This window comes from Mauremys reevesii, linkage group 15, assembly GCF_016161935.1.
Source record: "Mauremys reevesii isolate NIE-2019 linkage group 15, ASM1616193v1, whole genome shotgun sequence".
Lineage (NCBI taxonomy): Eukaryota > Metazoa > Chordata > Testudines > Geoemydidae > Mauremys > Mauremys reevesii.
Window position 1 is genome coordinate 2,966,402 of NC_052637.1, and position 15,972 is coordinate 2,982,373.

The 15,972-nt window shown below is 50.3% G+C and overlaps 1 protein-coding gene across 2 annotated transcripts; it reads left to right on the plus strand.

Moving 5' to 3' along the window:
• Positions 1 to 3,922: 3,922 nt before the first annotated feature.
• On the plus strand, positions 3,923 to 8,897 carry LOC120383881 (zinc finger protein 850-like). 2 transcript variants are annotated; one of them, XM_039502182.1, is made up of 3 exons: positions 3,923 to 3,970; positions 4,436 to 4,549; positions 4,881 to 8,897. In XM_039502182.1, the coding sequence occupies exons 1-3, from the start codon at positions 3,937 to 3,939 to the stop codon at positions 7,040 to 7,042; spliced, it is 2,310 nt and encodes a 769-aa protein (XP_039358116.1). In that variant the 5' UTR covers positions 3,923 to 3,936; the 3' UTR covers positions 7,043 to 8,897. The 2 variants fall into 2 exon arrangements, with proteins under 2 accessions (XP_039358116.1, XP_039358117.1); XM_039502183.1 differs by having other exon boundaries at positions 4,884 to 8,897.
• Positions 8,898 to 15,972: the final 7,075 nt, after the last annotated feature.

Sequence of the window (15,972 nt, forward strand, 5' to 3'; positions counted from 1 at the left end):
GAGCTGCTATCACCCATTGGGGTGGATTCATTAACTCTCCCGCAGGTGCAGTACAGAAAACTGCTCCCTGTAGGAATGTGCGACCTATGGTGAACTGAGCGTGCTCAGTAACATCTGCTGAAGCTACTGCCCTTCACCCTGCCCTAAGTATCCGATTGCGCTGAGTGCTTTTTCCAGGGGTTAAAAAGAGGCAAAGGGGGCAAATCGGAGGAGGGAGCCGGCCAGGGTCTGGGCAGGGGAGGAAAACTGACTGGTCAGGGGCAGGGCCGGCTCTACAGTTTTTGCCGCCCCAAGCAGACTGCTGAATTGCCGCCCTGGGCTGGGGGGGTGGGGGGAGCAGTCCGTGTGCCCTTAGGGCGGCAGGCGTGTTTAAAGGGCTCTGGGCTCCCCACTGCGGCGGCGAGCCCAGAGCCCTTTAAATCCCAGCCGCTGCCGGGAATCAGAAGCCTCTGAGCTGCCCATCGCGGCGGGCAGCCCGGAACCCTCTGATTCCTGGCCGCGGCTGGCGGCAGGGCCGCTCTAGGATTTGCTGGGGGGGGCGGTGCTTTGGCGGTTGCGGGTCGGCGGCTCCGGTGGACCTCCCGCAGGCTGCGGGAGGTCCACCGGGGCCATCTGCCGCCCTCCCCCAGGATGCCGCCCCAAGTGCGCGCTTGGCGCGCTGGTGCCTGGAGCCACAAGGGGAAGGGGAACGCTGGCAGAACAGGGCTGGGCTGGATTGTAAACCGCGCCCTCTGCTGGGCTGCGCAGAGCGGGGCTGCTCCCAGCGCACTGTGCCTCATTGCGCCCCACACGCCCTTCCCACTGGAGACGGACCATCCCGCCCCCTGCACCTTGCCCCATGGGGGCCCATAAATACGTTTGGCACCAGGCCCATGAGAAGTTAATCCGGCCCTGCAGAGTGGGGCTAAGAGTTTTCCTTTTTCCTTTCTGACTGTGTCCTGATTTTTTTAATTAATTGCTGTTTATGTAAATTGTATTTGTTCTGAGCTATAGACACTGGCTAGGGAAGAGACCAGGGAGGCATCCAGAGCGGAGAAATTCCATCACTGTGTCCGTGTCCTGAGCGGTCACAACCAGGTTGGGGGACGAGCCCCTCAGAAAGCCTGGGCCACTTGTGCTCTGGGAGGGGGGAGTCGGGACACAGACGGGGATAAGAGGCCCAAAGCTGGACATGGAAGCTGATGAAGTCATCCCTGTCGTACTGGAATTCCCCCCTACCACCACCCAGGGGTGCCCCAGTCCATGGCCTGCACCCCGTGGAACCCTGGGAGAGGGCAGGGACAGAACTAGGTCAGCAGCCAGAAGTGCTCAGAAATCATGAGTCTGCCCTCCCCCCCCCCCAATCAGTTACAGAGATTACCAAGTTTGGGGGCTTTTTATTTGTCCTTTGGAGTTGCACCTTCCCAGGGATACTGGGAAGAAGGGTCCTGTCACCTAGAGCCTGAGGGCGTGTGGCCACCGCCAGAGCATGTGTCTGACCCGCAGCATCCCTGCAGCACAGCCAGGGCCTGGGCAGGAGGCCTGGGATGGGGGAGGGACAGACTGTGAACTGCCCGGGCATCCCACAGACGCTGTTTGTGCTTCCCCCAGGCCCGCAGAGCGGGGTGAAGTGTTTTCCTTTCGCCTTCCCCATTGTTTCCTGATTTCTTTTATTAGCTGCTGTTTAGTAAATTGCATTTGTTCTGGGGCATAGACAATGGTCAGGGAAGCGTCCAGAGCGGAGGAAGTGCCCCAGAGTGGGGACGCTCTAGCCTGTGTCCTGAGTGGTCACAACCAGGGTGGGGGAGGAGCCCCTCAGGAAGCCTGGGCCCAGCCTTGTCGGGGATACAAGGACTTTGTCACGCAGCAGAGTGGAAGGGGAGCCCTCGGGGTCAGGCAGGCTCTGGGTGAAGGGAGCGAGGACTCAGATCCTTCTGCTATTCGATTCCATCCAGGGGGTGTTTAAGTCAGGAAAGTTCCCCCCAATAGCGGGGCCATTTCCCCGCTTACCTCTGCGCATCTTTACTGGTTTCTCCTAAAGTTCAGTAAGTATTTTAGGAAAAACGTGTCACTCATTTCCCCCGCATGGAACGGTCCCTCCCTTCTGTCCTGAGAGCCTGGGAGTGGAACAGGAGCCGGACCCAGAGGGAGAAGCGCAGATCGGTGGGTTTCCCGCTAGGACCCAGGAGCAGCCGGGAGGCGGCTCTGGGGGGAGCGATCGCTGGGGTCCGTCCGGACAGCAGGAAGTGACTCGCAGCCGCTTGGAGGAAGGTAGGAGAGACCCCCCCCCCATTCGCTGCCCTGGGCCCGGGAAAGCTGCCGCCAGCCCCGGTGGGTGCGGGGCGGGATCACGTTACCCTCCATCCCCCCACACACCCCCGTCCTCCTCCCCCATCCGCTGCTTTGTTTCCCCGCCCCTGGCCGCGCTGGTGCGGACGGAGGCTGCAGCTCAGGGAGATCTGGGGGGGCAGAAGGTGGGCAGGGGCCCCAGCTGGGGGCCGGGGAAGGAGCGGGGCCCAGGGGCACAACCAGGGCGGGGGGGGGGGCAGCACAGGCGCTGGCTCTAGGCTGGTGGGGCCCTGCCCCCCCCCCCCCCCCCGCTTGAAGGGGTTTCTAGCCTATCCAGGTTTACAGTCTGGTTCAGTGGCTCTCAGCGCCCCCCACTGTACAGATTGTTTCACCCCCCTGCCTGGGACTAGGAGCCGGGGATAAGAACGGGGAACAGCTGGTGGGGGGTGAACCTAGGGCTGAGGGAGGCAAGCCCCTCCCCCCACTGTAAGGGCAGGACCCCAGCCCCTGAGTACCCCCAATATCCCCCCCCACCCGCTGAGCACGGAGCCCAGGGAGGTTGCACGGCCCCAGCCAGAACCTCTGGGGCAGCCTAAGGAGAAGCCTGACCCGCTCCCCACAGGGGCCCTGCACCCACCTCCGCACTCAGCTGTGACTCTCAGCCGGCCTGGAAACCAGAAGGTTTATTGGTCGCTGGGAACACAGCGTAGAACAGAGCTTGTTAGCACAGAAATCAGGAGCTCTCAGCAAAGTCCGTCTGGGGAAAATCTTCTCTAACCACACCAGCCCCTGAGCCTGCAGGTGATGGAGAGTCCTGGGGAAAGGGCTGGAGCCGGGCAGGGAAATGACTCTGCACAAAGGGCCCCTTGGTGGGACCTGCTGGTGTGGCAGGGGGTTCAGTGATGGGGGGAGGGGCCGGGTCTGTGTTGTGATAAAGTGACTGAGGGTTTTCCCAGCGCGGCAGAGCCCAGAGCATCTGAGGAATCGCGTCCACGTTTCGCTCCAGATCGTCCCGTCTTTCAGGGGACAGAGAAGGGAAATGGCTGCGATGGAGACAACTCAGGTAGGGGATTTGCAGGGAGCTGTGGGGGGATGGGGAGGATTTGTTGTAGAGGGGGAGGGCGAGAAACACACAAGGTGAGGCAAGGAGGGGACGGGGTCTGATAAACCTGCTGGATCATGATCGATCTGGGCCTGATTTTATGAACAGGCTCATTGAAGGTGGGGGGGGGCACTTTCTGACCCAGGAAACACCCCCACTGGCCAGAGGCTTCTGTGAAATACGACGGGGCGGGCGGGGAGGGGGGGGGGGTTGTCGGGTTTCGTGTCCCCGGCTCAGAGCTCTGCTTCCCGTATCAGCCTGTGGCTGGCAGGCATATGGGAAATGAGAAGACCCTGCCCTGCTCTGTGTGCTGGGGGGACAAGGAGCTCTCACCTTCTCCCACCCCCTGAAGCTTCCTGGCTGCTCTGAGCAGGGTGGGGGTGGGATTCTGCTTTTCTGTCCCTCCTCCCCCATGACTAGTGGGATTGCGGCTGGGGCAGCAGATGCTGAGTGGGGGATTCTTGTTGTTTCAGATGCTGGTGACCTTCGAGGAGGTGGCTGTGTATTTCACCCAGGGGCAGGGGGCTCTGCTGGACCCCGCTCAGAGAGCCCTCTACAGGGACGTCATGCAGGAGAACTACGAGACAGTGACCTCGCTGGGTAAGGGATTCCCGGCCCCTCGGTTATTAGAAGCCGTGGGGTCTGCGTGTCTGTCACTAGTCAGGTTCTTCCCTGGTCAGTTAGATTGGAGGGGACTGGGCTCTGTAATGCACAGCTGCCGTGTGAGAGAGACTTGCATCTCCGTATACTCTCGAAATGAGACCAGGGTGTCAAAACCTAAGGGATATACAAAATCACCCCACTCCAGAACTGAGGGTGCGTCAGCAGAGCCCCCAGAGAGCACAGATGCCAGGAACTCCTAGTGAGGGTGTCACAATTCCCCCCACCTCCCCCAGACATCTGCCTCCCCCAAAGGGGCTCAGTGACCATCTTCTCGTCCTCTTGGATTCCATGTTCCCCCAGCACAGCGCAGGGACAGGTTCCGCCCACGGAATGTCCTTTGTGACAGACGCTCTCTCAATCCTCCACACACCCTGATCTGCTCTGATTTCACCACCTGCACAGGATTCTCCCTTCCCAAACCTGACCTAATCAGCCGGCTGGAACGAGGGGAAGAGCCGTGGGTGACCGATATCCAGGCCTGCGAGGAAAGAGAGATCTCAAGAGGTGCCCACACAGGTGAGGACTGACACTCAAACCATCTGGGGAATGGAGGAAAAAGTTGAGAATCCCAAAAATATGGTATCAGTAAGTGCCCTCCGTTCTTCCTCATCTCACCCAGGGCAGGGCTGCAGTCAGCAGATATCACTGACATCGTTTTCCACGTGTCCTGTTACCTGCTGCTGTTTCCTTCCCAACGTTCCTTCTCTGTGAATTTTTGGGTAGGAAGTGGAAGTAGAATCCAGTTGCTCCATCTGTGCAGCTTTAGAATGTTGGGTTTTCCCTCGGTGCTCTTCCTCTTCCTTTCTCCTGGGCACAATGACTCCTGTCGGGATTGTCTCTCTCCCAGCAGGTAACGAGACAGTGAGTGAGAAAAAGGAGGGGAATCAACAACAGGAAGTTCCTGGGCACGGAGAACCACAGGAGACCTTTGTGGGAAGAGTTGCAGGGAATTTTTCCCAGTGGTTGGAACAGGGAGAAGCCTGGGGAAATTGGCAGAGGTCAGAGAGGCTGCTGAGAAACTACTCAAGGGAGCAAATGGATGAATTTATTATCTGTGGGGAAGGATACAGGGATCCCACAGCCCAGCAGACAACCCCTAGAGAAGACAAACACCATGAATGCCTTGGTTATGAAAAAGGATTCGTTCTGGGACCACAGTTTGTTTCACCTCAGGCAATTCATACTGGAGAGAAATCACTTCAGTGCTTGGACCATGGAAGAAGCCACACGGGACAGAAATCCTATCAATGCCTTAAGGGCAGCAACTCTTTGAATTGGAAGTCAGCACTGACTACACATCAGATAAGCCACACAGGAGAGAAACCCCATAAGTGCTTCGACTGTGGGAAAAGTTTCATACATAGGTCAGCCCTTGTTAATCATCAGGCTATTCACACTGGAGAGAGACCTCATAAGTGCTTGGACTGTGGGAAAAGTTTCATACATAGGTCAGCCCTTGTTAATCATCAGGCCATTCACACTGGAGAGAGACCCCATAAGTGCTTGGACTGTGGGAAAAGTTTCACACACAGATCAAATCTTAAACATCATCAGTGGATCCACACAGGACAGAGACCCCATAACTGCTTACACTGTGGAAAAAGTTTTGTACATAGGTCAGACCTTGTTAAACATCAGGCTATTCACACTGGAGAGAGACCTTATAAGTGCTTGGACTGTGGGAAAAATTTTATACGGAGGGCAGCCCTTGTCAAACATCAGGCAGTCCACACGGGAGAGAGACCCCATAAGTGTTTAGACTGTGGAAAAAGTTTCATATGGAAGTCGGGCCTTGCTAATCATCAGGCAATCCACACAGGAAAGAGACCCCATAAGTGCTTAGACTGTGGAAAATGTTTCATACAGAGGTCAGACCTTGTTAAACATCAGGCAATCCACACTGGACAGAGACCCCATAAGTGCTTGGACTGTGGGAAAAGTTTTATACGGAGGTCAAACCTTGTGAAACATCAAGCAATCCACACTGGAGAGAGACCCTATAAGTGCTTAGACTGTGGGAAAAGTTTCATACAGAGGTCAAACCTTGTGAAACATCAGGCAATCCACACCGGAGAGAGATCCCATAAGTGCTTAGACTGTGGAAAAAGTTTTGTATGGAAGTCAGGCCTTGCTAATCATCAGGCAATTCACACAGGAGAGAGATCCCATAAGTGCTTAGACTGTGGAAAAAGTTTCATACAGAGGTCATACCTTTTAAAACATCAGGCAATCCACACAGGAGAGAGACCCCATATGTGCTTAGACTGTGGAAAAAGTTTTATACAGAGGTCAAATCTTATAACACATCAGAAGATCCACACAGGTGAGAGATCCCATAAGTGCTTGGACTGTGGAAAAAATTTTATATGGAAGTCAGCCCTTGTTAAACATCAAGCAGTCCACACAGGAGAGAGATCCCATAAGTGCTTAGACTGTGGGAAGAGTTTCATACACAGGTCAGACCTTGTAAAACATCAGGCAATCCACACAGGAGAGAGACCTCATAAGTGCTTAGACTGTAGAAAAAGTTTCATACAGGGGTCAGACCTTGTAAAACATCAGGCCATCCACACAGGAGAGAGACCCCATAGGTGCTTCGACTGTGGGAAAAGTTTCACACAGAGATCACATCTTAAAACACACCAGAGAATCCACACAGGAGAGAGACCTCATAAGTGCTTAGACTGTGGGAAAAGTTTCATACAGAGGTCAGACCTTGTTAAACATCAGATAATCCACACAGGAGAGAGACCTCACAAGTGTTTAGACTGTGGGAAGAGTTTCATAAGGAGATCAACCCTTCTTAATCATCAGGTAATCCACACAGGAGAGAGACCCCATAAGTGCTTAGACTGTGGGAAAAGTTTCATACGGCAGTCAGCCCTTGTTAGACATAAAATAGTCCACACAGGAGAGAGACCCCATCAGTGCTCAGACTGTGGGAAAAGATTCATGCAGAGTTCAACCCTTGTTAAACATCAGGCAATCCATACAAGGGGAAGACCATAAGTGCTTGGACTCTGGGAAAGTTTCAGAATCAGATCAGCCCTTCTAAACATCAGGCAAAACACACATAGTGTTTAGACTATGGAAAAACATTTCAAATAGATGTCAGCCCTTCTTTTACATCAGAGAATCCACGCAGGGAGACACCCTGTAACTGCTTAGCCTGTGGAAAAACTTTTATACGCAATCAAAGATTGTTAAACATCCAGCAATCCACATTGGAGAGCGACCCCATAAGTGCTTAGACTGTGGGAAACGTTTCATAAACTGATCAGTTCTTGTTTTACATCAAAGAATCCACACAAGAGCAAGACTCCATAAGTACTGGACTGTGACGAAAGTTTCAGACATTGATCAGACGTCATTAAACGCTGGAGAATTCACAGAGGATCTAAACTTCTGTGACACCTGGCCAGAAAGAATTAAGAACCTTACAGGCTATTTGACCCAGATTCAACATTTAAAGACATGTTAGAAATGTTTGTAAATGATGTTTGGGACCATTCCAAGTTATATAGACTAGAACTTTGATTGTGAACTTGTATTGTTAAAAACTTGGAAGAAGATAATAGTGTAGTTGATTAATTGCAATTAACTCAAAAAAATAATGGTGTGTATTAAAATGAATCTCAATGGATCACATTGTTAAACAATAGAATACCAAGTGATATTTGTTAAATGTTTTAGGATATTTTTCTATGTTTTCATATATATTAATTTCTATCACAACAGGAATAGAAAGTTTACAGTGGTCACAAAACAAAACTAGTATTTTTCAATTCACCTCATACAAGTACTGTAGTGCAGTCTCTTTATCAGGAAAGTATAACTTGGAAATGTAGATTTATTTTGGTATGTAAGTGCACTCAGAAATAAAGCAGTTAAAAACTTTGGAGCCTAGAAGTCCACTCAGTGCTACTTCTTTTTCTGCTAATCGCTAAGACAAATAAGTTTGTTTACATTTACGGGAAAGAATGCTGCCAGTTTCTAATTTATGATGTCACCTGAAAGTCTGACAAGGTATTCGCATGGCACGTTTATCTGGCAGTGCAGATATTTATGTAGAAGATATACTAAACATGCCTATGTACCTTCATGCTTCGGCCACCATTCCAGTGGATATGCTTCCATGCTGACAATGCTCTTTTTAAAAAAATAATTCATGAGATAAATTTGTGATTGAACTCCTTGGAGGACAATTGTATGTCCCCTGTTCTGTTTTACACACATTCTGCCAAATATTTCCTATTATAAAAGTCACGGATAATGACCTAGCACATGTTAATTTTAAGGACACTTTCACTGCTGATTTGAGAAAACGCAAAGAATGCAACAATCTGAGATTTCTAAAGATAGTTACAGCTTTCGGCCAAAGCTTTAAGAATCTGAAGTACCTTCCAAAATCTGAGAGGGACGAGGTATGGAGCATGCTTTCAGAATTCTTAAATGAGCAACACTGAGATGCGGACGCTACAGGACTCGAACCACAAAAAAAGAAAATCAGCCTTCTGCCGGTGGCATCTGACTGAGTTGATACGCGTCGGTCCAATCTGCTTCGGATCATTATCAGTTAGAACGCATCATTAGCATGGATGCATGTCCTCTGGAATGGTGGTTCCAGCAGGAAGGGACACATGACTCTTTAGCGCATCTGGCACATAAATATCTTACGACGCCGGCTGCAATAGTGCCCCGAGAACGCCTGTTCTCACTTTCAGGTGACATTGTAAACAAGAAGCGGGCAGCATTATCTCCTGCAAATTGTAACCACATTTGTTTTTCTGAGTGATTGGTTGTATAAGAAGTAGGACTGAGTGGAGTTGTAGGATCTAAAGTTTTACATTGTTTTATTTTTGAATGCGGGTATTTTTGTACATAATTCTACATTTGTAAGTTCAACTTTCATGATAAAAAGATTGCAGTACAGTACTTGCAGTTGGTGAATTGAAAAATACTATTTCATTTTTTATGGTGCAAGTATTTGTAATAAAAAAATATAAAGTGCTCACTGTATCCTTTGTATTCTGTGTTGCAGTTGAAATCAGTATATTTGTAAATGTATACAACAACCAAAATATTGAAATAAATGGTATTCTATTATTGTTTAACAGCACAATTAATCACAAATACTTTTTCTGATCACTCGACAGCCCTAGAAGATAGTATTTGAAGTAGTCTCGAATGGGAATTTACAGGTATAAATATGGGGTGTTTTTCATGGAACTCTGGGTTGAGTCCTGCAAGGACTCGGCGCATCGGATCGCGACCGACAGAGCCCAGCTCCTCACTCATTCTTAATCTAACTGCCAATTAGATTGACTCGAGCTACGAGAGAGTGGGGACTATAAGACCATCTGTGGGACCCGTGTGTGTGTATGTGTGAATGAATGTGCCAGTTTTCATGCTGTATTTTCAATAAATGTGGCCTGTTGTCTTTTCCCCTGAAAAAGAGCCTGTGTGAGTTTTATAAGCATAACATTGTCACCTGGTCCTGTAATCCACCTTGAAGCTGGGACTTTTCCAGAAAGGGGTGGGATTGCAAACAAAGGTTTCCTGCCGATCCAGATCGATGCTCCCATGTTTACAAGATGAGGCCCAGGATCCTCTGCAAGACACCTCACATTTATAGCAGCTTCCCTCTCATGCTAATCTGTACCAGATTCAAAATCTGTATCTCTGTCCGTTGGTCCTTTGTGCTGCTTCCTTCTGGGTGTTGTACCAATCAGGCCCGGCTCTAACATGTTTGCCGCCCCAAGCATAAAAAAAGAACACCACCCAACCCCCGCGAGCGCCGCCCGACCCCTCCCCGAGCGTTCCATTGCACCACCCAAGTCCCTGCGCCCCCCGCGCTGGGTCGCATCCCCCAAGTCCCCGCCCCCCTGCATCGCGTCGCACCGCCCAAGACCCCGCCCCCAGCACCGCGTAGTGCTGCCCAAGTCCCCGCCCCCCCAGCATCGCATTTTACCGCCCAAGTCCCCGCCCCCCAGCGCCGCATTGCGCCGCCCAAGTCCCCGTCCCCCCAGCGCCGCCTGGCCAAACCAAAAACAACAAAAACAAACCCTGATTCCTGCCCCCTCCCAAGGTGCCGCCCAAGCACGTGCTTGCTAGGCTGGTGCCTGGAGCCGGCCCTGGTCCCAATGCTGTTCAAAGGGGGTGTTCCCAAAAGAAGGAGCTTCCTTCTAACCCCCAAGGCCGTCAATATGTCTGATCTTCTTTAGTGAGCCCACTTGACAAGTTTTATTGTTCTTGGGTCTGGCTTCCATCCCCTCTCCAAGGGTTGCAGCTGTCTGGAGGTGCTGCCTTCCACCCTTTACTCATTCACACCTCGTTCATTCAACAGGGCAATTGATTAAAAGGGGTGCGGGGGGGGATCTTATTCTACTCCTAGGAAAAAGACATTTTTTTAACATTTTAACATTCCTGAAGATGCTTAGGAAAAAACAAAATCAAGAAAGGAGTTAGCAGAGAACCCAGATGCAATGAAAATGAAAGATACATTCAAATGGGGAGAAACAGTTTCCTTTTCTCAGCAGCCTTTGTTTTGGTCTGGTAAAATACAAAAGTGTCACAGCTACTATTACCGAAAAATTGCTGCCTTTCTCTTTCTTACCATATAATTTTAACAAAGAAATCAGTTGGAACTAGGGATTTCAGGTGATTTAAAAAATTCATCCTGATTAATCCTGTGATTATTTGCACTGTTAAACAATGACATAATAGCATTTCTATGAATATTTTTGGATGTCTGAATTTTCAAATATATTGATTTCAATTACAACGCAGAATACAAAGTGTACAGTGCTCACTTTTAATTACAAATATTTGCACTGTAAAACAACCCCAAAAGAAATAGTATTTTTAACTCACCTATTACAAGTACTGTAGTGCACCCCCTTGTCATGAAAGTTGAACTTTCAAATGTAGAATTACATAAAATATACCTTCATTCAAAAATAAAACAATGTAATATTTCAGAGCCCACAAGTCCACTCAGTCCTACTTCTTGTTCAGCCAATCACTTAGACAAACAAGTTTGTTTACATTTGTGTGAGATAATGCTGAAAGTGCGAAGAGGCATTCTTACAGTACTTTTCTAGCCCAAGTCGCAAGATATTTACATGCCAGATGCGCTAAAGATTTCTATGACCCTTCATGATTCAACCACCATTGCTTAACCTGCCTTTCTCTGGCCTGCTATACCTGCTGCCCATGCTCAGACCAGAGCTGATCATTCTTCAGCTTTTCAGCCACTTCTAGGGTTTGTGCGGGAATTTTTTCATCTGCTCGAAGGGTTGCCAACCATCCTGCACTGGACGTCATTTGCAGCAATGGAATCTGGTCTGGGAGAGTTGGAATTCTTATCTGCCAGGGAAATCCCCTATGGCTGGCATTTTCCATTTGCCTGCTGTGACGTTGCACTCTGTATGATTTTATGAAAGGATGGTGATGAGTGTGAATATGATGTAACTAAAATATGCTTCATGCAAAAAGTCTCTTGTATCATTACAAAGCTTATAATCTATTGAGTGTGGTTGTTCTATTTGTATAAATGTATCACTCTTGTATCTGAAATGAGAAATACGAAATATAACTCTGAGGGCCTATTCTAATTATCCAAAGTGTGGGCCATTAATGCTGGTTTGGAATCTTGATGGCTCCCATCAACCAGGACAATTGACTGTGGATGGCTCTGTTTGCAGGCAGGCCTTCCTGTGAGTCAGGCTGGGAGGAATGAAGGCTTGGGGTCTTACAGTGACATGTGATCATGTCACCTGAACTGGAATCCATCTTTAACCTGGTGTTTTTCCATTGGGAAGGAGGGGTGGGAACCCAGAGGGACGAAGGATTCCCACCTTATGCAAAAGATCTATACCAGTGAGTGGGTGGAACAGAACAAAGGGGGCTGCAGTCATAAGAAATCCCTAGTTACCACCTGATCTGGAACAAGGGCTGTACCAGGGGAAAGGATTGTGCCCAGACTAGGAAGTCATCCAGTCTGTGTTAGAAGCTTACTGAAACATCTGAGGGTGAGATTTTATCTGTAATCACATTCTTACTGTATTAGGTTAGACATGTGTGTTTTGTTTTGGTTTGCTTGGTAAGTCACTTTGTTCTGTCTGTTACTACTTGGAACCACTTAAATCCTACTTTCTGTATTGAATAAAAACATAAGAACATAAGAACGGCCGTACCGGGTCAGACCAAAGCTCTATCTAGCCCAGTATCTGTCTACCGACAGTGGCCAATGCCTGGTGCCCCAGAGGGGGTGAACCTAACAGGCAATGATCAAGTGATCTCTCTCCTGCCATCCATCTCCATCCTCTGACGAACAAAGGCTAGGGACACCATTCTTACCCATCCTGGCTAATAGCCATTTATGGACTTAGCCACCATGAATTTATCCAGTCCCCTTTTAAACATTGTTATAGTCCTAGCCTTCACAACCTCCTCAGGTAAGGAGTTCCACAAGTTGACTGTGCGCTGCGTGAAGAAGAACTTCCTTTTATTTGTTTTAAACCTGCTGCCTATTAATTTCATTTGGTGACCCCTAGTTCTTGTATTATGGGAATAAGTAAATAACTTTTCCTTATCCACTTTCTCGACATCACTCATGATTTTATATACCTCTATCATATCCCCCCTTAGTCTTCTCTTTGGCCTTGTCTACTCTACAGGACTATTTCCAATCTACTTAAGTCGAATTTGTGTATCCATACTAAATACACAAATTCGAACTTCTGAGTCCACATTCATGGGGCCAGCGTCGACTTTGGAAGCGGTGCACTGTGGGAAGCTATCCCACAGTTCCATGATCCCCGCTGCCCATTGGAATGCTGGGTAGAGCTCGCAATGCCTGCTGGGGGAAAAAATGTGTCGAGGGTGGTTTTGGGTTAGTGTCGTCATTGAACCGTCAATCACGCCCTCCCTCTCTTCCTTGAAAGCGCCGGCGGGAAATCTGTTCGCGCCCTTGTCTGTTCGGTTACAGCGCGGACGCCACAGCACTGCAAGCATGGAGCCCGCTGCGATCATCGCTGCACTTATGGCCGTTGTCAACTCCTCGCACCTTATCGTCCACCTCTTCCACAGTCAGCTGCTGAGAAACCGGGCGAGGAGGCTCCGGCAGCGCGGTGAGGAGAGTGGCACAGACCTCTCAGAAACCAGGGTACGCCGGGCAGTGGAGATCATGGTGGCAATGGGTCATGTTCATGGTGTGGAACGGCGATTCTGGGCCCGGGAAACAAGCACAGACTGGTGGGACCGCATAGTGCTGCAGGTCTGGGATGACACAGAGTGGCTGCGAAACTTCAGGATGCGTAAGGGCACTTTCCTTGAACTGTGTGATTTGCTGTCCCCTGCCCTGAAGCGCCAGGACACAAGGATGCGAGCAGCCCTGAGTGTGCAGAAGCGAGTGGCCATAGCCCTCTGGAAACTTGCCACGCCAGACAGCTACCAGTCAATAGCAAACCACTTTGGCGTGGGCAAATCTACCGTGGGGATTGCTGTCATTCAAGTAGCCCACGCAATCGTTGAGCAACTGCTCTCAAAGGTAGTGACTCTCGGAAATGTCCAGGTCATCATAGATGGCTTCGCCGCGATGGGATTCCCAAACTGCGGTGGGGCTATAGATGGGACTCACATCCCTATCCTGGCACCAGCCCACCAGGCCAACGAGTACATTAACCGAAAGGGCTACTTTTCAATGGTGCTGCAAGCTGTGGTGGACCATAGGGGACGTTTTACCAACATCAACGTCGGGTGGGCGGGCCAGGTTCATGACGCGTGTTCAGGAACTCTGGTCTGTTTAGACGCCCCAGGCAGGTACTTTCTTCCCGGACCACAAAATAACGGTTGGGGATGTGCAGATGCCTACAGTGATCCTCGGGGACCCGGCCTACCCGCTAATGCCCTGGCTCATGAAGCCCTATACAGGCGCCTTGGACAGTGAGAAGGAACTCTTCAACTACCGGCTGAGCAAGTGCAGAATGGTGGTGGAGTGTGCTTTCGGACGTCTCAAGGGGAGATGGCGGAGCTTACTGACTCGCCGGACATCAGCGAAAAGAATATCCCCGTAGTTATTGCTGCTTGCTGTGTGCTCCACAATCTCTGTGAGAGCAAGGGCGAGACCTTTTTGGCCGCTTGGGAGGTTGAGGCAAATCGCCTGGCTGCTGTTTACGATCAGCCAGACACCCGTGCCGAGAGAATATCCCAGCGGGAAGCGATGTGCATCAGGGAGGCTTTGAAAGCGAGTTTCGCAGAGCAGGGTAACCTGTGACTGTCCATTTGATTTTAAGAGAGCCTGATCACAAACCAAGTTTCCCCCACTTCCAAAGGACGTTTTAAAACTAAGGACATGTTTCAGTAATTAATAATAAATCTTTCGTTGACTTTGCATTTCTGTTTCTTGGTTGAAACATGGAAGCATTCTGTGCTGGGTAAGATGTGCACTGATGTACAGACCGCTTGTCCAAAAGAGGACGGACAGCCTCCTGCTCCTACATAGGTCTGTGGGGTGGGGGACGGTTTACGGTGGTTGTGCATGTAGGGGGAGGGTTGCAGGAATGGGTGGGTTTGCAGGAAGGGGCGAGGGGTGCCGTCTTTGGATAGGGGTTAACATGACGGCTGTGGGTTTGGGCGTTGGAAGGGGTGAGGGGTGTGGGGGAAGGGTGAGTATCTGCCCCTGGATGAGGGCTCTTTTTGGGGCTCAGGGCACCGGGGAGGATCGTGGCTACGGTCGAAGTGCATGTGAAGGGAAGCCTGCCTTTACATTCGGGGATGGCAGGCACCAGGACCCTGGACAAGCATACACATCAAGGAAAGACCCGGGGCAGCATACACCACACAGACTGTCCCTGGTGCCTAGTGACTGCAGTCTGTGTGTGCCCTGCAGTTGACCCTGCACCCAAGTCTGTACCATGGCACTGTGGGCTATGCACTGCAATTACAATTCCCCCCCCCACACACACCCACAGAAAGTCTTCTGACACGAGAAACGTGACGGAAACAGTGAGTAACACCAAACCGCTTTTAATAATGTAGTACACAGTGGGGGGTTTAAACTTGGAGTTGGGACTGGTTGATGCTGTAAGGAAAGAGCTTGTACAAATTTACAGCGCGAGAGTTGTCTCGAACATTATCGGTCTGCTGCGGTGCAGGGACAGTTCTCACGGCCCCTACCACCCCTCCTTCTTGTAACTTTGGGTGAGGGGGGGACAGGACTTCTTGGCGTTGGAGGGCGGTTGCAGATGCACTGCAGGGGGGCTCTCTCCTCCTGCCTGCGGTCTTGCAGAACATCTACAAGGCGCCGGAGCGTGTCCGTTTGCTCCTCATTAGACCAAGCAGCGTTTGAGTCGCCTGCTGGTCTTCCTGCCGCCACCTATCCTCCCGCTCCATGTGAGTGCGATGCTGCTGACACAGGGTCTCCTCCACTGTCTCTGCTCTGCCGCCTCCGCTCTGGAGCAGGCCATCAGTTCCTGGAACATGTCGTCCCTAGTCTTTTCTTTCGGCGTCTAATCTGAGCCAGCCTCTGCGAGGGGATGCCGGGCAGTCCGGGAAGGAGCCAAGCTGTGTGATGCGAAAAAGTAGGTGATTTCCTTGAACACATACATGTTTGCCAACAGTAAACACAGTCTAGTCAGTTTCAGTTAACAAGACCAAAGAGGGAACCAAGTCTCAGGAGATCTCAGAACTAGTCCGAGATTTCGAATACGCTCATTGGTGGCGCCATTGCACTGGATAGCGCACAAGCGAGGAAAGACAGCTGCATCCTCTTGCACAAAGTCCTGGTAAGCCTTACAGTACATACTGCTTATCAGTTAGTGGTTAGCTGTGCTCTCCTGCTAAAGGCAATGTGCAAAGCAGAAAGGATGAGTTTTGCAGCCCCTCCCGCCAGTGCACGGGAAAGATCACTGTATGCTTTTCCTCTGTGGCCTCCA

Coding starts and splice junctions, on each gene's coding strand:
- LOC120383881 (XM_039502182.1), top strand. CDS start 3,937: ATGCAGGAGAACTACGAGACAGTGACCTCGCTGG. Junction 3,971..4,435: donor CGAGACAGTGACCTCGCTGG/GTAAGGGATTCC, acceptor CCACCTGCACAG/GATTCTCCCTTCCCAAACCT. Junction 4,550..4,880: donor CTCAAGAGGTGCCCACACAG/GTGAGGACTGAC, acceptor TCTCTCTCCCAG/CAGGTAACGAGACAGTGAGT.